General features: G+C 32.0%; 3 protein-coding genes across 3 annotated transcripts; 2 read left to right on the top strand and 1 right to left on the bottom strand.

Moving 5' to 3' along the window:
- The first annotated feature begins 7,829 nt into the window (after window positions 1-7,829).
- LOC133689831 (pentatricopeptide repeat-containing protein At1g10910, chloroplastic-like) lies at window positions 7,830-17,508 on the top strand. Its single transcript, XM_062109898.1, has 10 exons — window positions 7,830-8,219; window positions 8,813-8,897; window positions 10,505-10,768; window positions 11,454-11,756; window positions 12,447-12,551; window positions 12,760-12,859; window positions 13,487-13,806; window positions 14,102-14,278; window positions 14,358-14,486; window positions 17,036-17,508. Exons 1-10 carry the CDS (start codon window positions 7,888-7,890, stop codon window positions 17,246-17,248), a joined length of 2,028 nt encoding a protein of 675 aa, XP_061965882.1. The 5' UTR covers window positions 7,830-7,887; the 3' UTR covers window positions 17,249-17,508.
- An 885-nt stretch (window positions 17,509-18,393) lies between these two features.
- On the bottom strand, window positions 18,394-19,847 carry LOC133684898 (3-ketoacyl-CoA synthase 7). The gene has a single exon (XM_062106867.1). The coding sequence runs from the start codon at window positions 19,845-19,847 to the stop codon at window positions 18,492-18,494; it is 1,356 nt and encodes a 451-aa protein (XP_061962851.1). The 3' UTR covers window positions 18,394-18,491.
- A 3,448-nt stretch (window positions 19,848-23,295) lies between these two features.
- Window positions 23,296-24,869, top strand: LOC133674783 (probable 3-hydroxyisobutyrate dehydrogenase-like 2, mitochondrial). Its single transcript, XM_062096020.1, has one exon. It carries the CDS (start codon window positions 23,614-23,616, stop codon window positions 24,535-24,537), a length of 924 nt encoding a protein of 307 aa, XP_061952004.1. The 5' UTR covers window positions 23,296-23,613; the 3' UTR covers window positions 24,538-24,869.
- Window positions 24,870-27,530: the final 2,661 nt, after the last annotated feature.

The raw sequence follows: 27,530 nt of genomic DNA, 5'->3' as shown, positions 1-27,530 counted from the left end.
AATTACAAAATATTCAAATTCAATGCTACACGTGATTTAAAATAAAATAAAGAAGAAAAGAAAAAATATATAAAAAAGAAATTATTAAACTTTCATTTTCCGGTCACCACTTCCGGTGAAACCATCAACAAATGAAAGTCTTGTGGCTAAAAATTATCAAATAAAAAACATAAAACGCATATATTAGTATAGTTTGATAGCTTTTAATTTTAGATGTATTTTAAAAAAATATTTTATTTAAAAATATATTAAATTAATATTTTTTATATACTTATGTATGTTTGAGAGTGTAATTAGTGTTGTTTTTTAAAGTGTTTTTTACTCAGAAATGAATTAAAATAATATTTTTTATTTTTTAAAAATTATTTTTAATATCAGTGCATCAAAATGATTTAAAAATACCAAAAAATATTAATTTGAAACAAATAAAAAAATAAAAAATATTTAAATTTTTAAAAAATATTTTTAAAATGTAAAAATAACAAATCACGAAAACTAAAACATGGATGTGTGTAGTAGTCATGTGTCAACTATTTATTCTTCACGTTTATTGAGATTTTTCTCTTTTTGAATACAAGATTGATGGTTGTTTCTACCTAAATGTATAGGATATTGATACCGATTAGTGATTTTGGATCTTTCATTAATGGGACCTAGTAAGTAGTAGTTTGGCTCAATCTCTTGTTGATTTATGGTAACTCAAACTCATTTATGTATTTGTGATGAAATAATTTTCTACATATATAGTGAAAAATTGATAATTTTAAAAGTTTTTTTTTTGACATTGTTTGATGTCTTTCCCAATAAAAATTGATTTCCCTAGCTGTATATATATAGTGATTTATTTGTATTTTGTTGGGTATTAATGAAATTACTATTTTCTTTTCTTAATATTCAAGTAATTATTTAATTACTAGTGTATTCATCCGCACTCCATAACAAATGAATAACAAAAAAATATTAAAAATATAAAGAGTATTTTAAGTGTTTTAGGTTTGATAGTCATGTTAAATCCAAGTCTCTTGAGTCCAGCGGTTATGCCATAACCAATAGTCTTAGGCCTGACAAATACTAAACTCAAAAGCTTTAAGTCTTGAGTCTGATAATTATATCTTGACCCAGCACGTGCTAGTAGCTTTTAAAATAAAAAATAAAAAAATAACATCTTTTATGGTTCTCTAAACATCTATAATATAGTCTGTAGTGTAAATATTTTATATACACAGAACTAATATAGTAATTTTCTCACACGTTTTAAAATATGTTTTAAAGTATAGGATAAATTTTTTAGGCAAAAACTCTAGAAAGTTATTAAGAGTATTAATATACCACCATTCCATTGTGAGAATTTTAAGTTTCGTGAAATTAATTAGAGAGATATTGTCCCATTAATTACCACTCCCACTGGCCCATTGGCCATCACTATGCCACGTTATAGTAAAAAAGTAATTTTTGCTTAAAATAAAAATATTTAAGTATTTGTGACTTGTTTAACCATAAATTAAATAATATTTTAATTTAATATCAAGATAAAAAAATATTTAATCCACTTGGGTTAACTTAGACTAATTTGCAAAACTTGCAGGAATAATCTTGAAAAAAACAAATTGAAAAGTTTAATTATGAATTAATTCAATATTGAAAGATAAAATTGATAAAAAAATAAATAAACTCGAGTTAATTAAGCAAAATCACTATGAAATTTATGCATGTCATCAGTTTCAATAATGTTTTTATCCTAAAGATTAATTTTTATTTAATTATATGACAATAAAGCGCATGATATTTTTTTCGTATAAAAAAACTGTGTTAGACATGTGAGGTCGAGATAACAAAGGTAGATGATTGACAATAAATGTGAAATGATATTATTTTAGGTTTGAGTTAAATAAAAAAAGATGAAATTGTATTTTATTTTTAATTGAGTGACAAAAAAATTATTAAACAAAAAATAATAATAGTCTGAATATTTTGAATTAACCCGTTAAACTTGATATTAGAATAATTAATTTAATTGAGTTCAACGATCTGTTTTATTAAAGATTTTTAAACCAAGTATAAAATAACAAAAACAAAATAACCCAAATGTGCTAGGGTCTGGGCATTAAAACAATGTGTGGGCCTTCTATCATGTGAATTTATGTTTGTCTTAATTTTTGTTTTATTTTTTTTAAATAAATAAATAGCAGATGATGTGTTTGCCACCTGAAATTTATTTTTTTATATGAAACAACAAAAAAGCATTAAATTAAGGAAGTTTGATATTAAAATTGAATTTAAAAAAACTAAAGGGATTGATTATCTAATAGCTAAAAAATAAATAATTAAAATCAACTTTTTAAATGAAATTTCAAGACGTCTCTATTTTACCCAATTGGTTTTAAATATTCTATTCAAGGTATCCTATACCGTCATAAAGTTGTAGATTCATATTCATTATCATAAGATGATTTAGAGCGTGTTTGATAGTGTGGTTGTGAGTGCTTTTCAAATAATTTTTCGTGTCAAAATACATGCAAATGATATTTTTTTCATTTTTTAAAAATTATTTTTGACATCAGCACATCAAAACGATCCAAAATATACAACACCATATTAAATTTTAGTAAAAAAAAATTCAAATTTTTTGGGAACGCAGCCGCAGCCGCGTTCCCAAACGAGCCCTTAGTAGAAAGGTAGGATAATATTTTAATTAATTTACTAAACTCATGCTTATTAGTTTTTGTGCTCTTGAGAACTTCTAAGGGCCCTTTTACGAACGCGGTGCAATAAAAATTTAATTTTTTTTATATGTTTTGAATTTTTTTGATACACTAATCTTAAAAATAATTTTTAAAAAATAAAAAAACTTTATTTTAATGTATTTTGACACAAAAAATATTTTAAAAAATAACTAAAACCACACTTTCAAATAAGAAAAAGATAGGAATTGATTGAACTTAAAATTTTGTTTGATTGAACTATTCTTCTTCTTCTTCTTCTTTTTTATCAAATCTATTTGCAACTTTTCTTTTAAAGAAACTAGTTTTCTTTTTCAAAACCCTCACTTTTATGCTTTATTATAAAAACATTTGAATAAGTAGAAAATTTATCAATGAAAGTAATCAAATAATGATCACCCTAAGTATTTAAAATATCTTTAAACTCACATGTATCAATATATATAATGTATCAATATACTTCATACCAAGAGGTCATTCTTTATAAAATCTCATGACTAGAAAGGACTTGAAAAAAGGTTGGATTCAGGATTAAAAAGTTAGGTAAAGATATTGTAATTTTTTTTTTCTAGCTATCTATCTAAAGCACCTGCAAGTTTGGTGTATTGCTAGAAAACCAAGACTTAACCTTTTTGGACTCGGTTATATGCAAAAGACCAAGCTCCCGTGAGGCTAGTGACGCAACTCTTTTGAGCTTGACTATGCACCATACCTAAGTACTTGCGAGTTTGGTACATTGCCGAACCTAACTTTTTTGAGCTCAATTACACCTCGGGCCCAAATATTTATGGGTTTAACACCTTACCAGACCCAACCTTCTTTAAGGTCTTTCTTTTGGAACAAGAACTTGAAGTGGGAATATGGGGTCATCATCTCCATAGCAGATCATTCTAAAGTCCATTCTTGTGTTCAATCAATATTAATATTGATTATAAGGGATGATCCCATCAATATTAATATTGTGTATAGATTGACGCAGGACCATCTTCTATTAGCACATGATATTCTTATCATTAAATGTAGTGTAAGAAGACACTAACTATCATTATTAATGTTATTATAAAAATCTTTCTCTTGCTTAGAAAAATAAGAAAAAAACATCTAATCCCTTGAAAAGAAAAGGAAAAGGGTTATAATTGCATTCTAAACAACCCAAACCAGGAGAGTCATATAATTCTCGGCATTTATCATACATAAAAGAACAAATTTTTTTATTCTTAAAATCTCAAAAAAAGATTATTTTTATAGGAAATTAGAGGTGAGCAAAAAAACGATTAAACCGAGAAAATAAAAAACAAAAAACTAAGAAAAAAAACAAAATAACATATTAGAAAACCTAAAAATTTACAATTTGGTTTTGATTTTAAATATTCAAAACTGATTAAACTAGACTAAACCTGTTCAACACCCAGCTCTTTATCTCTACCTCTCATCTCTCTCAAGTCCCAACTCCAAATCAAACCTAAAAATAACAGTCCCCAAGCTTTCTTTCTGCCTCTCATCTCCTTCATCACGCTCTGTTCTCTCTCTCGTCTCTCATCTGCAATAGATTGCATCAGCTATAATTGCTCGAGCGATCATGACCTTCTCAGCTAGAGGCATAGACCCATAAAGGTACTCACAGTTCATTTCCACTGAATACTGCTATTCTTCCTGGCAATTGATTTTTCCAACTTTTTTCTGCAGAATGCACTTCCTGAGGATGAATGGTTTGTTGAAACTGCAAAGACAGCCATCAATAAACTTCTGTTAGGAGCATCTAGGTCAGACACATCTGAGGTTAACGAGGATCATGTTATCCTGCATGACGAGATGGCCTCAGACCCCAATGACACTGTTTTTTCCCGTTTCATCAGTAGAATCATTTGAATCTTTTGCTTCTACAAGATGAGCAAGGCCCTTGTTGGTTACTTCTGCATGAAAACCAGTTTCTATCATCAACCCATGAAATCTTCTGAAATCCTTAATATAATCTCCCATACCAAACATTACAAAGAAACAATATAAGTCGATTTTTTTTATTAATTTCAATATTATCTCATCACAACATAGCCTTTTCTAATAATTTTTTTAAAAATACATATTAATTAACCTTAATAACTTTTTAAAACTAGCCTTACTAAAAAACATAAAAAACGAAATTGTCATAAATTTTAAAAAAACACAACATATCTTTAAGAATCTCATCATAAGTTAAGTAAATTTGACAGAACATATTCACCCTCAACATCTTAATTGTGTCCAAATCACTAAGCATGATCTCTCTCTCTCTCTCTCTCTCACACACACACACACACACACACACACACACACAAAAGATAATATAAGTGTTGGATGAGCTTTTAATACCGAAGACGCTTGGTGTGGATACATGCTACATTGTGGGGTTAGATTTTTTTATGTAAAAAATAATGTTAATTATTGCAAATAATTTTTAAAGAAGAAAAAAAAATTATCTACTCAAATCTAGACCTGACTAGTTAAGTAAGTTAATTTTATTTTTAATTAGATAATAAAAATAGATAATGACATGAGAATGATCAAATAACAAAAAATAATCACGATAACTTAAAAAAGATTTTTTTTCCAAAAAGGACAAACAATGTAGTTCAATTCGCAGCACATTAAATACAGAAGGATGTGATTGGATAAAAAAAATAGCTCGGGTCACCTCAAGTTATCCTTACAAACCTGTAACTCTGATAATTAGGGTTGAGCCAACCTAAGTTATACCACTAAACTCTGATCTAGGTCATGAAATCAAGATAACTTTATAAAAAAACAAAGAAAGTATCAAAGCTCATTTTAAAAAATCAATGTCAAACAATGAAAGCAAAAAAGTAAATAAGTAAAACAAAACAAAACAATATCAATTTGCGTTAACTTTTTAAATTCGTGATCTAAGTCATTGGATCGAAAACACCTAATTTGAAAAAAAAACATGAAGTCTAATTTTCAATCAATTAAATGTTGAATAGTGAATTTGAAAAATAATAATTTTAATTGTATAAAAGGATTCAAAATAAAAAATAACAATTAAAAAAAACAAGAATCAAAATTGAAATACAAAATAAATCTTATTTTTTATTAAAAGTTGAAATTGAAAAGAAAAATTAATTTAACAAAAAGATCCAAAAAAAAATCAAAACAATAAAAATAATGAGGATCAAAATTAAAATAAAAAATAAAAACAAAATTTTGATTGAAGGTTTCAATTGAAAAGAAAAATCAATTCAACAAAATAAACAAAAAAAACCAATTAAATGAACGAGAACCAATTTGAAAAAATAACATATCCAAAATTAGAATCGAAGGAAAAAATTAAAAAAAATAATTTTTTTTATAAAATAAAAAAGAACAAAAATTAAAAATTAAAATAAAATAAGAACCTAAGTGGCACTATGGAAATTTACATGGCCAACTCAAATTTTAAGAGAAGGAGAAAGAAAAGAGAGGAAAAATAGAAAGCGTCATGGGTAACCACGCTACCACATACCGTACACACCACCCCAAAAATATTCTTAGAACTTGTAGAGTGTTGATGGAAAGACAACTTGACTTTACCATCTGTGTGCTGGGTAATGTTTTTAATTTAGACATTGGATTGAGATGGTTGAGATAATTCTGGTGCTGCTGCACCTTCGAGAATCCAATATATATATAGGGCAAAAAACCAGCCAATGTGTGCTGGCTCATAGACCTAGATGTGTGGGTGGTCTTTCAAGCCCATACTCGTGTGTTTAGACTTGTTTTTATTTACTTTTTGATATTTTAAAGGGACAAATGACCTTATCCTAAAAAAATACACAGGCAACACGTTATTTGCCAAGACAAACAATGTGTTGTTTCTAAGTCTAGATTTCAGCTACCACTTTGGTGGCTGAAAATCAAGGCAACAACTTTTTTTTCTCCAACATTTCTAATTTCCAAGCCATTTAAATTAAAAAACACCTCACTAACATTATTGAAACACCCACGAATCAATTTATCAACTAAAAATATCCAAAAAAATAATTCTAAAACTCGAAATCTAATTATGTTAGACTTATCTTCCTTGGCTATAGCCCGTGGACACCAAGAAAGTTTTTTTTGGTGGTCGGAAATGACTTGAATGACAACTTTCTCATCATTGAAATTTAATAACTCTTCTCTTTTTTTTTCTAAGAAGAAACTGAAAAATAATACAAATAAACTTTGGAACCAAAACCGATCTTATTTAAATTTTAAGGGACCTAAATTATATAATTTGCATTATTTTTAAAGTTTTAGAACTTAATTATATTTTTATATAATCTCGTATGACACCAATGTTTGGAGCCTTTATAATTTCAGTTTTTATTTTTTCAATTCTATCATTGCTTGAGAAATTTAAATCAATTAATCTTTAATTATGATTAAATTGCTCAAAATAAAACTTTAAATATCAAAATAAATGATAAAAAAAATCCAATAAACACGCCCAAATCGGATGAAATATTTAATTATCACTAATATTAGTTGGATTTATGAAACCATTATAAAAATAAATAAAAAAACTTATTTTTCCTGACCTGACGAACAAGTCTAGTATATATATTTTAAAACAATGTTAAGCCATGATCCAAACAGAGAAATTAATGAAATTAATATTTAATATTCGTTAAATTAATTCAAAAAATATCATGTGATAGTAAAAAAAAGAAAATAACAAGAAAATGGAGTTTTCTTTTTTATATTCAACAAATAAAATATTCTTATTATTAAAATATTGTTTTGGAGGATAAATTTTCTTACAGGAGCCCTAAATTTGAAGGTCAATATCAAGCAAAACAGCTTTTTAAAAAAAGGAAAATCAAGTAAATGAAAAGGTAAAAAGAATTTGGGTACCAACTATGTTACATCGAGAAAATTATTTATTATTTATTTTATATAAAATTATTTATTTAAATTGTTTTATTGTATTAATATAAAAAATAATTTTTTTTTAAATAAAAATATTTTAAATTTAATGACTATCACACTCCCAATTAAAATATATAAAAAAGGAACCTCTGAAAAGGTAAAAAGAATTTGGGTACAAACTATGCAAATTTTCCGTTCGTTTTAATGTACGGATATTTTATAATCACATCGAGAAAAGAAAAATAAATAAATAGAAAATTCCTTTGCTGCCTCGGGCGAATCCAGAATGGAGTTATCAACTGTCACCACCTGCACAGGATTTCACCATAACCTCACCCGCTCAAAAGCCTTATCTTTTCCATTAATTCCCAGCGTATCCACCACCAGCAGCTGCCAACGCACTTCTGCTGCTGCGGCAACATCACTTGTCAATGAACCTACAACATCACTTGTCAATGAACCTTGTAATGATGACTCACAACCGGCAACAACTACAAGAAGAAGACCAAAAGGTGGCGCTGTTGATGCTCAAAGGCGTCAGTCTAAGTCATACATGTCTAGAAAAGCTGCTATTCTTGAAGTTCAACAATCCCCTCATTTGGATTCTGCTCTTCAAAGGTCCTTCCTTTATCACTTCTCGTCTTCTTCAATGATACGTAGTGCAGTCCTGGACTTAAATTTGGTTTGAGTCTTTAGTTTCTTATGCTTTTGTTTGTGTTTCCCTATGAGTTATAGGGTAGTTGAGTGAAAATGTGACCTGGGTTTTAATTTTTCTTCTTTTTAATGTCTTTACGAAGATTGGGATCCCTGGTTGTGATCAATGCCTGGCCTGTTTATTACCTCATATAGCATTTTAGATATTTTTTTCTGCAATCAGGTACATTAGTAGTCACACTCAGATAGTAATCTTGCCCTTCTGTAATATACCATGGTTCACATAGGGGACACTAATCTCATTGTTATTGATAAAGCGGTCTCTCTTTTTTTGTTGGAGGTATGGTGGGGTGTGGAAATGTAAAGGGCCTTACATTAGATTAATGGGAGATTTGGGCAGCCAAAACATCAAAATGAGGACTCAAAGAAATCTGGTTGTGTTTGACTCGAATACCTTTCTGATTATTTTCATCTTAAAGTATTGTTTTTATTTCTTTGATTAGTTAATTAAGTTGTTTGATGTAAATGAAACAGTCTGTCTATTACTGATTATACAGATTAGGAGGGATGTTGAAGGTGCAAGACTTGAATATCATTTTGCGGAGTTTTGGGGAGCAATGCAGATGGCAGGATCTTTCTCAGGTTCTGCTGTTTCTATTATTCTGATGCTCATGTTCCTTAAATGCATTTACATAACTAACTTCCTGATGCTTTCAGCACATCATCTCTTTGTTTCTTGGTTTAGTGTTTTTTGTGTGCTCATTATCATACAGTCTTTCACAGGTGCTGCTCCTCTAATGGTGAAATACATTTTATTTTTTCCTTTTTTCATATTCTTAGATTTAATTCTTCCATGATGTGATTTTAATACCAAGTCAAGTCCCTGGAATACTGGTCCCAGATTAGAAGAAAATTGTCTTTTACTTTAACTGTAGATTTATTGTTCTATCATTGAGACTATTTTGGTACATTTATATTTTTTTCAGTGGTGTCAGCACCTATTTTAGACTTGTTACTATATTTTAGAGACACAGAAAGATGATGAAATTGTGGTGTCCAATAACAAGAAACACAATTGACACTATGCATTATCTTTATCATCATGAATTCAAATCCTATTGCAACTTTTTCCCTCCTAATAAACGGGTAATTTTTCATTCAACATGATATGTGAAGAGTTGCATGTATAGGGGCAGAGTTAAGGCTTATATGGAATCAGACTAATTGGGGCATAATAATCATCAACAATTCAATTTGCTCTAAATTTTTGTTGCAGTTTCTCATTATTTTGACTCATAGCCAGTTGGCATACAGGGCTGAGTGCCACCACGGCTTAAACTTTCTAAAGTTTTGTCTGTCAAGAGCAACTTTAAGAAAGCGGTAATGAGAGAAGTTGTACCACAGTGGGGAACTATCGTTTATCCAACTTCATATCTTTCAATTGCATATAATTTAATTGAATACTTAAAGGTAAATGACCAAAAGAAGTACTTTTAAGGTAAAAACACAGTAATTAATAGGCTCACATCTCCAATTCATTAAAACTGAGTAAGGGATCTAGACAATCCAATTTTAAATGATTCACAATTTTGCTCCATAGATTCTTCCTATTTTTATTTTTATTTATTTTTTGATATTTTTGGTCGTGGGTAGAATCAGTAACTCAAGAAGAGACAGACTTTGATTCTTGGTAAGAGTAGATCACTAATAAGTTCTTGTAATTACATCGATCAAATTTATGGTTTTGTGAAGTTATCTGTTGAGAGTTCATGGGATCATATAAATAATGTGTCCATCTTGCATTTGAATGCAGCGGAATGCTTTAGTTGTCAGGTATCAAAATGCTTTCCTTCTTTTTCGTGATACCTGCATTCATGTATAGCATCAACCCTTTAAGCATCATCAGAAAAGGATATCCACATCTATGTTTTTTCTATTTTGATCAATCATTTTTATCTTCACCACAAAAGGATTTTTTGCTAGAATTATAGGTTGATTGTTTTTACAGCTCTTCTTCTCTGATTTCTACTCATTTTGTGCTGAGAACTTTCCATTCATAATTCACTTCATCTGCCAAAAGGACTTTTGTGTTATTGTAACCCCCACTCTTCTCGGTGTGCGTGCATGCCTGCCAAATTGAGGGTTTTTTTTTTTTTTTTTGTCTCAACATAATCTGTAACTTCAGCTGTTTTTCTTTCCCTGTAGTTGAGATTATTCTTGTTTCATCTTTACTTTTGTGACTATTGCAGCTCTTTGATTGGATGCAACGGCACAACAAAATCAGTGCTTCATCTTATAGCAGTTATATAAAGTTCATGGGGACAAGTCTTAACCCGGCAAAGGCACTAGAAATATACAACAGCATTCCTGATGAATCAACAAAAACTAATGTCTTCATATGTAATTCACTTCTTAGATGCCTGGTCAGGAATACCAAGTTCGATAGCAGCATGAAATTCTTTCATAAGATGAAGAACAATGGTCTAACACCAGATGCTATTACATACAGTACGGTATGTAAAATTTGAAAGTGCCATTTAGTCATTTAAATTTGCAACTACAGCTAGAGAAATGAGGATAGAATTCAATCTTTGGTAGACATTATCACACTAGTTGTATTGACAATTGGTTTATTGTTGCTTCTTGTCTAACAAGTATCGTAAGAACATGCATCCATAATATGGGTCTAAGAATGGAAACAGTAGCTGATGGTGTCTGAATGCAGTGCCCTACATCATTATTGCGCATGGGTCTTTACATGGCTCCTATTTAATGTTTTAGATGTTAAGTTAGGAACATGCCTCTCCACGTCTTCAAGCTTTTATTGTTTTTTCTCTGGTGCCATACAACAAACCCATGTATAGTAATGTCTTTATGTGTACATGGGAATGTGTTAAGTTATATACAACTTTATATATGTGTGTGTATGTATGATTTAGACCAAAACGGCATCTGTTAAGATTTCATACTGATTCCATTTTATTTTGTTTTAAGTTGGTTGACCTGTCACCCAAACCTGCTGCAGAAAGAGAGAAGGGAACATTCATAATTGATATAGTCATATTTTTACTCTATATAGAATCAGCTACGTGCCTGCTTTTTAATCTACTGGGGAATAGAAGATTTTCTTGCATTCTAATTTTTCTGATTTCTTTCATTCACCATCATAACTAATATTTTTTTTGGTTGGTATCTTAGCTGCTTGCTGGGTGCATGAAAATCAAAGATGGGTATTCTAAGGCATTGGATCTGGTTCAGGAACTGAATTATAATGGACTGCAGATGGACAGCATAATGTATGGGACACTTTTGGCAGTTTGTGCTTCAAATAATCGGTGTGAAGAAGCACAAAGCTACTTTAACCAGATGAAGGATGAGGGTCATTCGCCTAATATATTTCATTATAGCTCGTTACTCAATGCATACTCTTCTGATGGAAACTACAAGAAGGCTGAAGAGTTGGTGCAGGACATGAAATCTTCAGGGTTAGTACCAAATAAGGTTTGTTTCATGTTTTTCTTGCCATGGGTTTTTAGTGGTGTAACATCTTTGTTTCCATTGCAATAAATAGAATAGAATTCTGTATTCATTGTCCCTATTGCCAGTGTCTATTTCTATCCACTTATTACCAAGCTCCAAACTGACTTGGTTTCAGTGGCTCTGAATTGATGTTGGTTCAAATAACAACAATAATTGTGGGAAAAAAAAGTAAACTATAGCCCTTCCTAAATAGATCATCAAAAAACAACCCATTTTTTAGATTTAATTCCACTGCTAGACTTCAATGGCTTATACTTGTGGAAACAGTTAAGGTCAAACACTTTGTTCCTTATCATGATGCCTTTTGTTGTAGTTGTGAGGAAATGTGACCATAAAATATGTAATTGAGGTCAATGGTATTCTTGTTGCAGAACATTACTTTATAGCTTCTTTCGTTTTCTTCTTGTTGAAGATTCAATTTTTTCTTGATCTCTATTTGGTATATTGTGCTGCTTAGACCTTTTGATTTGATATATTTTCGTTTATTTGTCAGATAATAGATGAACATCGAGACCTTTTCTTAGCCTTATTTGCTGCTTTTTTGTTCCTTGGACTATTTTTCTTACACTGTTTTCTTTTATTTGTCAACAAATAAATTAATCATTAAATCCTTGGCATCAGTGTTTTTTAATTTCATTCTAATGCTTGCAGGTAATATTGACAACTCTGTTAAAGGTATATGTAAGAGGAGGCTTGTTTGAAAAATCCAGAGACCTTCTGGTAGAACTGGATACCTTGGGCTTTGCAAAAGATGAGGTAAATGAAGCTCAAACTGACATATTTATGTCTGATCAAAGCTGTATTTTCTATCTCTTATGTTTTTGGATGGAAATTGAGACTGAGGAAATTATGTCAACAAATTGGGTCCAGGTTCAATATTTTCTGGAATCTACAGCCATCCTTCTCTTTTTTTCTTTCCTTTTTCTATGCTCCTGTAGCTCATTACATGTAAATCAATTTGTAGATGCCCTATTGTTTATTGATGGATGGCCTTGCTAAGAATGGGCTCTTAGATGAAGCAAGATCAGTTTTCAATGAAATGAAGGAAAAACGTGTTAAATCTGGTATGTAATCTATGACATGTTGGCATTTTACAATTCTCATCTGATACTTATCTAAAACATCTGTGACTATGGATTTGGTAACCTGCTTGTGTTAGTGTGAATAAGAAGCTTAAATGCCATTTAGTTACCCATAGAGTTAATCTCTAAGGGTTTGTCTTAAATTAAGTGGAAGCATATTTAACTTAATATATATGATCTTCATCAAGTGTGCTATTTTCCTTGTTGATCCTCTGTAATCAATTTTGGGGATTGAAATTATTTGGCAATGGATTCAGTATAAGTTTTTCTTTTTGGTATTGGATTTGATTTTATACTATCCGCCAGCTTCTAATGTCCTGCTTTGTTCGGAGATTGGAACCATTATTACTACAAGCAGTTCACTACAATATGATGTTTGATGGATGGCTTATATGAACCCGTATCACTGTTAATGTGTGAATATTGACTTTGTTTGACCATTTTGTTTGTTTTATAAGCTGTCTGAACTACATTTGTTCATGACTACATTTTGTCACATTCTCAGATTGCTAGAATATTTTGTGCATGCTTCTACAATCTATACACTGTTGTTTTCTTTCAAGAGAAAACCTACATTTTGCGAACATAAATCCTTTTTCCTGCCTTCAGGTGGCTATTCGTACAGTATCATGATTTCATCATTTTGCCGAGGTGGCCTTTTTGAAGAGGCAAAGGAGTTGGCGGAGGAGTTTGAAGCCAAGTATGATAAATATGACGTAGTTATATTAAATACAATTCTTTGTGCCTACTGTAGAACTGGTGAAAAAGAGAATGTGATGCGAACAATGAGGAAAATGGATGAATTGGCGATCAGTCCTGACTATAATACTTTCCATATTCTTATCAAGTATTTTTTTAAGGAGAAGTTATATATGCTTGCTTACCAGACCATGGAAGACATGCATAGGAAAGGCCATCAACCTATGGAGGTATGCTCGCTTTTTATTTATACCTAACTTCTTGCTAAGAGACTTCTGAGAATGCCCCTTTGATTTATTTATCCATTTGGTTTATTTCCAATACAGTTTGAAGTCTTTTAATCTTATTGGCTATTGAATTCAGACATGATCATGCAAAAGCATGATAAAGACCCAGAAATTAAGAAACTGATCCAGTACTTTCTAGTAACCTTTGAAAATGGGCTGCAATCTGTAATTTGGAATAAATAAATTAACTGAAAGATTGTGACTCTGAAGCTTTTTACATCTATTCTTTTTTTTCCAGGAGCTTTGTTCCTCATTGATTCTTCATCTTGGTAAAATTAAAGCCCATGCAGAAGTCTTTTCTGTTTACAGTATGTTGAAGTCTAGCAAAAGGACAATGTCTAAAGCCTTTCATGAGGATATTTTACACATTCTTATTGCTGGAAGGCTTCTCAAAGATGCTTATGTAGTAGTTAAGGTATGCTGTACTCTCTTGAAGATTATTGGTTATATTATCTGTTCTTGCATTGATTGTTTTCCTTAAACATTTTTGTCAGGATAATGCAGAATTGATCTCTCCAGCTGCAATTAAGAAGTTTGCAAGCTCATTTGTGAAGCTTGGTGACATCAATTTGATAAATGATGTTATGAAGGTTATTCATGGTTCTGGATACAAGATTGATCAGGTAATGACAATGGACTTGTATGAAATTATATTTGGTGATATTTTGCTTGTTTTTGTTTGATGAAGAAACTTGCAGTTCAGTCGTTAGTTCTAGTTCATATTACCATGCCAAACTCATGATGCATGTTAGGTTGTGGGGACTCTATTATAAAGATGAATGCGTGCTGGGAATTGTAAACTAGTTCATATTACCATGCCAAACTCATGATACATGTTAGGTTGTGGGGACTCTATTATAAAGATGAATGCATGCTGGGAATTGTAAGCGCTAGAGGCATCAGGATTTGATGATTTCCTGTATCATATTGAAAAAAGTTCTGCAGCATTTTTTCCTTAGTCTTAGATGGCATCAGAATACCAGATGGTCTCCAGTTGAGATAAGAAGAACTAAGGGTAAAATTCATTATTCCCCTATAGTATATAGGTTCTATCAATTACCCCCTGACATCTATCAATTTATCAATAAAGTCTTTTGTCTGAGAAGTATGGATAGTTTATCAATTAGCTACTTAAACAAATTTTAACATGATTCAGTTTAAAGATAAAATTGGATTTTGAAAACAAAGCAAATTCACTTGAAAAAAAGGGCATGGAAAATATAACCTATGCAATTCAATCAATAAAGGAAAGGTACAAAACAAAGTTCACCTAAGATTTTTTTTTTAAAAAACTAGACCAATAAAAACATAAAATATAAAGCCACATTCACTTTAGATTCAATCGATACTTATATATATATAATAGTTCATTTTGAAAAAGAAAAACACAGTCAACATGATATATTTTTCATAAAAAGTTAAGTTGGGAGTTGACATAAAAAGGGGCATTGAGTGTTGTAGCTTTGTGGAGATTTCTACTATTAGTTTTCATAAGGTTGGACGAGGTGGCTTCTCGTGTGTAATGATGTTGAGCTAGTGAAAATACATTAAGAAAGAGAAGTGGAGAAGGCAAAATAATAGATCAAAGAAAATACATGTGAATTTAATTTTGAAACTAAATTAGTTTCCACTTTTTTTCATTCTATAAAAGTTTACATATTTAGCAAGTTGAACTTGTGTCTAAATCATACACTTGAAAGTGCTCCAATTTGTTTCCCCTCTAAACTAACTATAAGCATAAAAATCTTCTATTAATCGAATTTTAAGTGAATTTGGCTTTGTATTTTCATTTTTGATTGGATTTTACATTTATCAGATTATTTTTTTTATGTGAATCTGCTTTAAAAATCTATATATATATATATATATATATATATATATATATATATATATATATATATTCTCTTAAACAAATCATTTGAATTTTTTTAAGGGTTAGTTGACTAGCTATCTACATTTTGGAGAGGAACTTCAAGTTTAAAAAATAAAAAGAAATTTTGCATTATTTTTTTTGCAGAGGTAGACAAAATAACCTTATCATTAAATGCATGGAACATCCAAAGGGTAAATGAAAGAAAACAAACATGTGGAAATAATAGAATACTTGTATTTAAGGGGATAAATTGAAATTTACCAAAGAAGTAATTGCAGAAGGAAATGGAAAAGGTATAATATATTTGACGTGGGACAACAAGAATTGATATTGAACAATGAAAGAGCAGGGGAAAAAAAGGATAGAAAAAGTAGAATCCGCTTAGCAAAACTCTTGGGTCCTCCCTGTAAACTCAAATTCTGTATCCATTCATTATAACAGTTCCCAAGTGAGGAGCATAGGCACATAAATGCCCTAAGAAAGTCCTACTAACATAGGGAAATAAAATCCTACTAAAAGAAAATATCAGAAAATAGTCCTATTGATAATAAATTCCTAATTATAAGACCTGCTAAATAATAAATTTTCTAAACAGAAACAAAATTCTAAAACTTTTATCAACTCCACTAGATGATGCAGCAGTAGCAAGGAAGGCTTTCTGAAAACCTTTATCAACTCCACTAGATGATGCAGCAGTAGCAAGGAAGGCTTTCTGAAAACAGCCAAGAAATTGGGTTTTCTCGAACTTTAAAAGCAATGAAATCAGAGGATTTAATACCAATTGATGTAGAACAAGACAGATGAAATTCAAGGAAGTTTTCGATCCTCTAGGCAACCCTTAATCCCTCAAGAAGTGTTTCCTGAATCCACAAGAGAGGGGTTTTTAAATCCGCAAGAAAACGAAGAAACATGATGAGGTCCACCTCTCAAAATGACCATGAAGCTCTAAATCTACCTTCCTAATCCAATGTATAAATGTGATAAATTAGGAAATAAAATCCTAATAAATAATAAAATAATCACGAGGAAACTTGCAAAAGAATGAAGCCCCATAAAATTAATAAAACTACAATTATCTTGAAAATTCTTCTTCTTGTACAGCATCAGTTGGGCACGCCCACACTTTAAAACTAACTTGCACTTTCCCAACACCAGCAATTTGCATCAACTCTTGAGGAATATGACTTCTGAGTAGTTGATAGATAAATGCACGGCATGCAACTTCAGAGTCCAATTTCCCTCCCTGAACCTAAAATCTAAGTCATTTTTCAGCATAATCAGCTGTCTTCTTTTTCACAGGAACTATTTCAGATGGCTGTGTCACGTTACATTGCTGAACCTGAAAAGGACTTGCTTATACAATTGCTACAATGGATGCCAGGCCAAGGTTATGTTGTTGATTCCTCAACAAGAAACCTGATCCTTAAGAACTCACACTTATTTGGTCGCCAGCTCATTGCTGAGATCCTGTCCAAGCAGCACATGACGTCAAAAGCCTTGAAATCTCAGTAGACGAAGGAAAACTAGTCTAGAACGAAAGGAGGTTTAGGGTAACCCAACTATCCTTTTCTAGCATTTTTAACCAAGTGGGTTACACTTTCCCTCTCCATCTTTTGTGTAGAACTGTTCTTACTCCATGGATATCTTATAGATCTGACTATACATGCATGTGACCAGATTTATAAATTTTCCTGTTTTGATGTAGCGAGTAATCATCACCATCAAAAGGAAAAAAAAAAGCTAATTAGTGATCCTGATTCTATTTGACAACACTACTTTTTGTTTTTAAAGCATTGATGCTGCCTTACTTTGGGATGCTTGTAAAAAAAAAAAACGTTTAAATTGCGATTGCGAATCGACTATAATATTCACTGTATCTATTAAATAGAAAAATCAAACAAGAGCACAATTTCCACTCGTCAAAAATTTGGTAATCAATTATACATCTCAAAGAAAAAAAAAGAGGTTGTGATGAAGCTGGAACTACATCTATGGTGGCAGAACTGCGTGATGATTGCACAAGAGGATGAAGTTAGGCCTTGAGACCAACTCCTAAGCAGTTGGAGTCTATGCCTTCGACAAAGCAAGGATTATTGCACAACAATCTTCAGTCCCAGAGATTGATTTTTGCCTAGTTAAATTTGATTAGCCAGTTAGATTTAAGGATTAGCCTGTCTCTTTTCATGATAGACAGGGAAGCCCACTCTACAAAGTGATATTTATGCATTCGGTGTGGTTCTTCTTGAGCTTTTGACGGGGCGTAGATCGGTAGACTTGAACCAGCTGGGACCAAGTGATCATAGGATAGGCCGTCGATATATTTCACAGCAAAGAACTGGGGATTTTTCCAGCTAACGCGAAATTGGGTGAAAGGGTCTGTAATCTATCAAAAGCCAAAGGGAATGTCTCGCTTCAGATGGTACAGATCTGCCGTCGATAAAATGGCAGGACCGTCAAAGGTATGTTTGCTACTATGTGTTTTGCTGCACTAGTCCTTTATAAAATCAAGAGTATTGTTAAATATATTCGTTTCCATTTGTTTTCAAGGACATGAAGTGCTATATTGCTATATTTCCCAGTTCACAGGAATTTGGCTTGTGCCTGCTCTAGTCTTGGAATGCCTAAGGGATGAACAAGTGAAATTAGGACATGTTCACGACTAAATGGCATGTTTCTCAGATCCAGGGCTCATGACAAATGTATCTAGACTCGTACAAGAGAACGTGTAGGAATACTTCGAAAGGTCATTGCAGCATCAACATGACAGTGATGGCGCAATCGGTGTCTGTACAGGATACAAATGAATCCTATCTGACCAAGCATTTCTTTCCTCTGGATTGGGAACAGAAATGGATTTCCAAACTGCGCTGTTACACTTAAAACCACTTCCAAATGCAATTTGCCAAATCCTGTCTCCCTTCTTCACCGCTCCCTTGGCTTCCAGATAGCAGAGTTCATACCAGACCGAAGAAGACGACGTGTTACCAAATCTATAAAGCATCATCCTTGAAGCTTCTCCATCTTCCTTTTGCAGCTTCAGATTACTCTCCACAGCATCAATTATGGCCCTCCCCCCAGCATGTATGCAGAAATGCTCGAAAGCCTTCTTAAAATTTGGCATGTATGTCTCTCTTTTCCCCGCTGTAACCCAAAGTTTCTGATGCACAACTCCCCACCCGTATCGAAGCTGTTCAAGATACGGCAGCACAAGGGGGCCAAGCTCTGATATATTGGTTCTTAACGCGTTGCCTGCGACATGTAAAAGTGACTTTGATAGTGACACTCCTACGAACCCATCTTCATCATCTTGTTGAATGACAGAAGTGTATGATCGGTCATCGGATCCCATGTGGGTACGGACAAGGTGCAGCAGCTTGTACTTTGCTCTCTGCTCATCGTGCTTCTTGTTTGACAGCAAAACAGCAGCTCCACCCATACGAAATATAGTGTTGGTTACAAGCATCGACTTGGTTTTACCGTGATAACCATTCGAACTGATAGCTTCCATGCTCAGAACTAAAGCCAACGAATTCTTGTGAACTTTCAAAAGGTCTTTAGCCAAACTTATCGACAAGAGTCCGGCACTGCACCCCATCCCGCTTAGGCTGAAGCTCTTTATGTTGCTCCGGAACCCGAACTTGTTTGTGATCATTGCAGTAATGGATGGAGCAGGACAGAAAAGGCTACAGTTGGATATTAAAATATCAATGCTCTTAGGACTGATGTTGTGCTTGGACAGAAGATCTTCAACGATCGGGAAGAGAACTTGTTCAACTTCTTCAAGAGATGCTTTAAATGAAGCTTCAGGAGGCAGCTCATGCAATGCAATAGGCATGCAAGCTTCATCTCCTATGCCCGATCTTTCCACAACTCTTTCTTGGAACTCACTGCAGTCTGTGTTGAAGGTACCGCCGAGGTGCAAATGTTCTATGAAATTAGAGATTGTGACTCGCAAGTTATCTGCTGGAAGATAGCAAGTGAAGTCAATGAGATAGACAGAATTGGATCTGAGAGCAAAGTGGAGAAAGCAGGTTATCAAAGTGATTACAAGGAAGAAAGGAGTAAAGGAGAAAGGAGCTTCAAGGAAATGTGTTAGTATTTCGGTTCCCATCGATGAAAACTCGAAATTGCTTTCTTTTCCTTGGTTTAATCACTCCCCCTTGCAATGGCCCTCAGGATATGAACATGGAGCTCTTTATGCTGTTGCCATTGAAAGAAGTTTTAAGACGCAACTTGTTATAGATAACCACATGAAACGAATGGGGTGGACAATCGAAGCTACCGTTTCCTAAATGCAATGGTCCTGAATAAATTGTTCATGAAAATCAGCTGAAAAGATTGCTTGACATACAAGCCAAGCAAAAACTTAAAAATCCCTAATCAGTGCAGCTCCTGTGCATTCAAGCAGGAAAGGCAACCTAGCTCATTTCTATAGTCACTGCATATGCATGCGCAAATAAATTATTATTATTATTACCATCCTTTTTAGACTGGTTGCATTTGGGCAGATTTGGACGATCAAGATCAGATTAAGAAAGCTAAACTAAAATTAGTTGGCAATTAAGAGATCAAGCTGTGTGTACTGAGGCTTTCAGATTTCTGACGCAACCCCTTGGTTATTCTCAAGTGTATAGTCACTAGAAAGGAATTCCTAGGCCAGGAGAAGGAAGAAGCCATGCCAAACTCTCTTTTCTTACAAATATTGGATCCCTTATTGCAACTCAGAATCCGCCATTTTAGATCACGCAAGACTATATACTGACATGGAAAATATATAATTATCAGACTGCGAAAGGTAAAGGTACTGTGGAAAGCAAAAGTCTCTTTGCCTTTCGTTTTGGTGTCTGTTCTTGTTGCTGTTTATTCAGAATTCAGATAGGGAATATGATCCAAGGCACGAGAACTAGACTTTGTGTGAATCCCTTTGGACACAGGAAGCAATTCTTGGAGAATTTTTGTTCATTAGAAGATGCTTGAGCGAAATAATCAACCGGAGGATTTTCCCAGCACATCATTTCTGAATTATGCGTTTTCAACAACACTTTACATAGCACGCTAGTCACCTCGAATCATTCTCAAATATGTTTTATAACAAAAGCAAGTATAACTTTTAATTTAATAATTTAACTAGCATGTTTGACCTTCTAAAATGAAAAATTGATACCATAGTTAATTGAATTCAATGTTGTTTTTGTAAAATAATATATATATATATATATATATATATATATATATATATATATATATTATATAAAAAAACTGGGTTTAAGTAAAATCTGATTTTTACTTATATTTTAAGTTGATGGGTCATCTAATTACGGAAAATTAAGCAAGATTTTATATTGTAAAAGAGACTTAATATATAATAACTTCAAATAATAATAGAAAGTTCAGGTTGTTTAAAGAAAATATTAGCATGTTGATCTTTTGTTGGTTTTGAACAACAAGCTTCACTTACAATGACTGAAATATATGTTTAATAGAGAGATAAATAGTTATAAAACCTGATATTGGATATTCGAATATTAATTTTTTCATAATTATATTAATATTGTTTTGAGTTTTTTTAAATGATGTTAAAAAAAGTTGAAATAATATGTTTTAATTAAAAATAATTGATTTAGAATGAAACCAATCACAACTAGGTTTTGAGTTGATAATTTACTGAATTGATGGATAATAACTTTAAGTGTATATTTAGTAATATTATGCGTAATATTTTTATAAAAGTATATTTTAATTAAAACGATATATTTTTAAGTTTTACCTTTAAAGTATATATGTTACTCGTGTGTTACTACGAGTTGAATAATTTTTTTAATATAAAAGAGATGATAAATTAAAAATAATTTAAGCCCCAAAGGTTAAATTGACAATTTAAATATTTACAAAAAAAAACCAACAACAATAAATAAATCAACAAAAAAAACAAGGAAAAAAAATTATACCTGATTCAAATTATTAAACAACCCAATACTAATCTAACTAGAGGAAAACCAGGGGAAAAAGACTCAAACTTAAAAAAAAAAAATAGATAACACCAGCTTTAAAAAAGGAGAAAAATTAAGCAAGTCTAGATGAATCTCCTAAATCTAATCTAATCTAAAAAATTACAACTTGTTAAATTATAGATCCAAATTCAATTAAGAAGCTTAAATGTCATCCAATTTAACTTTAAAGGATGAAATCATTAAAAAAAAACCCATTAATAAAAAAACTTGTAAAAGAAAAAAAACAAAAAAAACATGGTTAAAATCTGACAGGAAAAAACCCAATGAGGATAAAATAAAAAAATATTGCAAACAAAAAAAATTACAATTAAAAGAATCAGGACCAAATTTGAAAAATTAAAAAAAAAATCATAAAGGGTGATATTAAAAATTATTTGTAATATGATAGATTATTTATAGATTAAAAAATGATGGGGTGAAATAGAAAAAAATGTTGAGAGCTAATTCTTATTCAAATAGAAAAAAAATAGATTACATAAGTCATGATAATGGGTTGACCCCATTAAAGATAAATCTAAAAAAAAGAAGAAGCAAGATTCTTAATCAAATAAACATTGAGAAAAAAAATCAATAAAAAAAACAATGCAAAATAAAAAATAACAATTAAAAGAATTAGGATTTAATTCGACATAAAAATTAAATAAAATTAAATGCTCAGGGAAAAATCAAATGAAATTAAATATTTAGGGATGAAATTACACAAAAAAATTCATTGAGAAATGATTAGAAAAATAACAATTAAAAGAATTAAGACTAAATTTGACATAAAAATTAAATGAAAATAAATACCTAGGGGTGTAATTGAAAAAAAAAATCAATCATGAAAATGATTCAAAAATAAAAATAAAAATAAGAATTAAAAGAATGAAGATCAAATTTAAAAAATCAAATGATCAGGGATTAAATAAAAAATAAAATCTAATTAGAAATAATCAATGTAAATAAAACAATTGCAAATAAGAGAAGAGGGCCTAAATCAAAAGAAAAAATAAATTGAAAGGTTGGTATAAATTTTTGCATAATCAGCACGTAATCTAAGAAAAAAAGAAGAAAAAAAAAGCAATTTCAAGTTAAACAACGTCAAACTATCATACATGTCACCCATAAAATATAAGGACATCGAAACAAATTATATGATATGATAGAATTATAGTTATAATTATCAGAGCCAGTTGCGTGCATCATTAAAAGATGGTAGAGTGATTGACATTTGCAGTTTTTTTTTGTTTTTTTGGTGCAAAAACAGAAAATAGTTTTAGAACTAAATAATATTAACAAATAAATCATGGTAAAATTACAATCAAGTCCTTGAAATTAAGTCTAAAAAACTTGAATGGTAAAGGTAATGTAGTAATTTAAAATTTAAAAATTTAAAAATATAAAAATGTTCTTGTATAGAAAACATTATATTATTTTATTAAAGGGTTATATTAATAATTTTATTGTATATATAAAATTTAATTATCAAAATAATCTCGTAAAACCCTGAAAAAGATATTTATTCGAACCCGGCCGTCTGTGATGGGGCTTTTATTCTTATTTACGATGCCATCGGCTCTTTTCCCTCTGCTTTCCGTTTGGTCAACTCTCGATCATAACATAAGAAATAGGCCCCACATAGTTTTGATGATATGCCACAGGAATCTCCCAAAATAAGAGACAAGGCCGAGGACCAATGGCACCAGCAGATAGCAAGACCTGCTCGTCAATTCATGGATAATGAGTTAGAAAGGTAGAAAGTCAAGTAATTTAACAGGAAGAAAGAACAAATTAATTGGAAAATCTTGTTTTTTCTTCCTCGTCCTCAATTCCTCTCTCATACATAAACATCTCCCAATCGCTAACGAGGTTTTGCTTGGCACAACAATGGAGACTCCATACCCAGAACCCATCTCTCCAGGCAAAACACGCATAGGCTGGATAGGCATAGGCGTGATGGGAGCTGCCATGGCTTCTCGCCTTCTCTCTGCTGGCTACTTTATCACCATCTATGCTCGCTCTCCGTCTAAAGCCCTTCCCTTACAATCCGAAGGAGCCCAGCTCGTCGATTCCCCTTACAAGGTCGCCAAATGCAGCGACGTTGTTTTCACCATGGTGGGACACCCATCAGATGTTCGATCAGTTGTCCTTGACACTAATCATGGCATTCTTGCAGGCCTTAATCCCGGTGGCGTCATAGTGGATTCCACCACCAGTTCGCCTGCTCAAGCACGTGAAATCTTCCAAGCTGCCAAAGCCAAAGGTTGCCATTCTATTGATTCTCCGGTTTCCGGTGGTGATATTGGTGCTAGAGATGGTAAGTTGGCCATATTTGCTGGTGGTGATCAAGTTGTTGTGAATTGGTTATCTCCTTTGTATGAGGTTTTGGGTAAAGTTACTTACATGGGTCAAGCAGGGTGTGGTCAAAGTTGCAAGATAGCAAACCAGATTGTAGTGGGTGCTAATTTGTTGGGTTTGAGTGAAGGGCTGGTTTTCGCAGATAAAGCTGGTTTGGATGCGAGGAAGTTTTTGGATGCAGTGAGGACTGGGGCCGCGGGGTCTATGGTGATGGAGTTGTTTGGGGGGAGAATGATTGATAGGGACTTTAAGGCTGGTGGTTTTGCTGAATATATGGTGAAAGATATGGGAATGGGCGTGGATGTTGTGGAGGAAAGTGAGGATGAGAGGGTGCCTGTCTTGCCTGGTGCTGCTTTGGGTAAGCAGTTGTTTGCTGGGATGGTAGCAAATGGAGATGGGAATCTTGGCACTCAAGCTCTTATAACTGTCATAGAGAGGCTCAATGGCAAGTAAGACTTTCTTATTTCTCATTCTGGTTCATGAGCTATCAACTATGTGCTTGAATTAATCCATTTAGCTTGAATACACCTATGAGCACTAAGATGTTCCATGAAAAAGATGTTGCACAATAACCTATCTCAAGGATCATAATGTACACTAAAATGCTTCCATTTCTGTTGAATATGGATTGTATTTAGATGGAAAATAACGGTTGTTAAACCAGGGATTGATTAAGGTATATGGTAAGTATCTTGATATCCCCTTTGTTTGGTTTTCACATGTATACAACAATGTGGCTATTGCATATTAGTATTGATGATTGGCACTATTGCTGCCTTTTCTCATCTGTAACTATGCAACTTTCTGCATTTAGTTTTACAGTCAAAATGTATTGTGCTTAGATTAACCAAGCATGGAAATCAATTTGTCCAGTTTATGTATGAAGACCAAATCAACTATGTTGGGATCCAAATAATTAGATATGAACGAGAAAAATTGATGGTTTACACTGTAGTTAGTTACTATTGAGGTTTCTTTTTCATTTTTTCATTGAAGAATTTCATGTTTTAAATAATAAAGTTTGAGAGATTATTTCAATAGGTTTTTATCCCATGTCGGAAAGATATTATTTTTTTCTTTTAAGTTAAAGTATTTAAACCAAAAGGGTTTCTTACCCCACATTGAAAAAATACAACTTTTTTCTTGTGAATATAGAATATATATGCTAATGGACTTTCAATCTTAAATTGAAAAAATAAAACTTTCTTCTAATGTTTATATAGTGATCTTTGACATGAGATGGTAACCAATAAGGAAAGAGTGGTAGGCTCGTGCGTGTAATAGGGGTGTTCACAGTCCGATTCGGTTTGGTTTTAACCTAAAAATTCAACTGAACAGGAAAATAGTATTCCTTGTTAATATAACCCGGACCAAACCAAGATCCGGTTCAAACCAAACTGGTTTTATTCGGTCCGGGTTGGTTTTTAGCATTAAAAACCAGAAAAACCGAAAACTAATGAATGGCTGGAAACACTCGCACGATGGGTTGTTTGGTGTTAATGGATGGTTGCACAACGTGGAGGGATGCCCTTCTTGTCATTCAGCTACCCGTTTAGTGTTGGGTAATCAATGCTCCACATTGATGGTCAACAATACAACCATTTGCGAAATATTAACTGTAGATGCTATTGAGAGCTTGGGAAAAGGCCATGTTATTATCTTAGAGGTTTTAAACCAGAACCAAACCAGACCGAGATAAAATGATTTAAGGTTAGGGGGGAAGAGGGGCTGTAAAGGGGGAAAAGGATAAAATGATTTAGGGTTAGGGATGTTTTTTTTTTATACCTTTTTAAAAGTTATTTAGATTTAATTAAACCAGTTTGATTTGGTCTGGTTCAATCGGTTTAAGCTTTTTTAAACCAGAACCGAACCTGACTAGGTGGTTTTTTTTATTTTTTAATCGGTTTATTTGGTTTTTTCTATCGGTTTGGTTTTTTTGGTTAATTTTTTCTTGATTTTTTCAATTTAATCTGTTGGTTGGTTTTTTTGAACACCCTTAGCATGTAAGGTTGGGTCAAGCAAGAGGAAAACTAGTTATTACCCTCCCTGTACGCGAGGCAACGCCTATACTTCTTGAACCTTTTGTTTTCAGTAATAATTTGTTTTTGGCTTTTAAATTGAAACCATAATTTTTAAACACTTGGAATTAATTTTCTAAAGTGGAGAGAACTTTAGAAGGTGTCAAGAGAGGATTTGGGGTGTCCTCGACATGCATGGTGTTGCCTGGGTTCTTACTGATCCCAAGACCAGTGACAATGCGGAAGCATGGACACATGAGAACATGGTTTATAGGCACTTCATTTTAAGCACTATTCAATGAGTTATTTGATGTATATTGTAGATACAAGGAAGCGAATGAGATATGGAGCAATATGGTGACAAAGTATACTATTAAAGATGTGGGAAAATAAAAACTTGTCATTGGAAAATTTTATCAATGAGAAATGGTAGATGATAAAGACATCAAAACTCAAATTAACGAATAACATAGGTTGCTAGAAGATATAAAAGCTAAAAATATCAACCTTTCATAAGGATTTGTTGCTGGAATGTTGATAAAAAAAACTTCTCAAATCATGGAGCAACTACAAGCAACAACTAAAGCACAAACATAGATAATTGTCTTTGATCGATCTCATTACTCACATCATCATTGAAGACACAATAGAAAGTAGTTGCAAGCTACTAAAAAGAAAGAGATGACCATTAAATCAAACATAATGGAAGGGAGTTCACATAAAAAAGGTATGAAAATAAATTTAAAAATAATAATAATAAGTCCAATGGTAACAATTCTAATATGTTCAAATCCAAATCTAATAATTTTAAGAAAAAGAAAAATTGTTTTGTATATGACAATCCTGACCATCACGTATCTCAATGTCGAAAAAGAGTGAGAAACAACAATCCTCTTAAAACTAAGATTAACATAAAGGTGAAGATATCATTGTTGCCGTTATTTCTTAAGTCAATATGGTGACCAATGAGAAAAATTAGGCGGTAGACTTTAGTGCTACTAGGCATAAATATGCAAATAAAGAATTTTTTTTTATTTATACACCTTTTAAGGATGAAAAAAAAGTGGTCTACATTGAAGACTCAAGAACTGTAAATGTTCTTGGTAAAGGCAACTGAAATTGATTTTAGGAAAGACACTGACTTTGAATGAGGTTTTGTGTATCCCTAATATAAGAGAAAATTTGATCTTTATGGCTTTGTTGAGAGAGTTTAGGATCAACGTGTCATTTTAATCTGACAAGATTGTAATGACCATGAATAATGTATATGTTGGGAAATGTTATTGTAACCATTGACTTTTTGTACTCAATGTTGTTAATGAAATGAATGAAAATGCATCCTTTTTTACTTAGATTTATGACATGCTAGATTATGACATGTTAGCTTATCTTATGAAAACGAATTATTTTAGTTTAATTTCTTGCTTG

Source organism: Populus nigra, chromosome 1 (assembly GCF_951802175.1).
Source record: "Populus nigra chromosome 1, ddPopNigr1.1, whole genome shotgun sequence".
Classification (NCBI taxonomy): Eukaryota; Viridiplantae; Streptophyta; class Magnoliopsida; order Malpighiales; family Salicaceae; genus Populus; species Populus nigra.
Note: the sequence above shows the minus strand (reverse complement) of the source record. Positions and strands in the feature narration are given on the sequence as shown.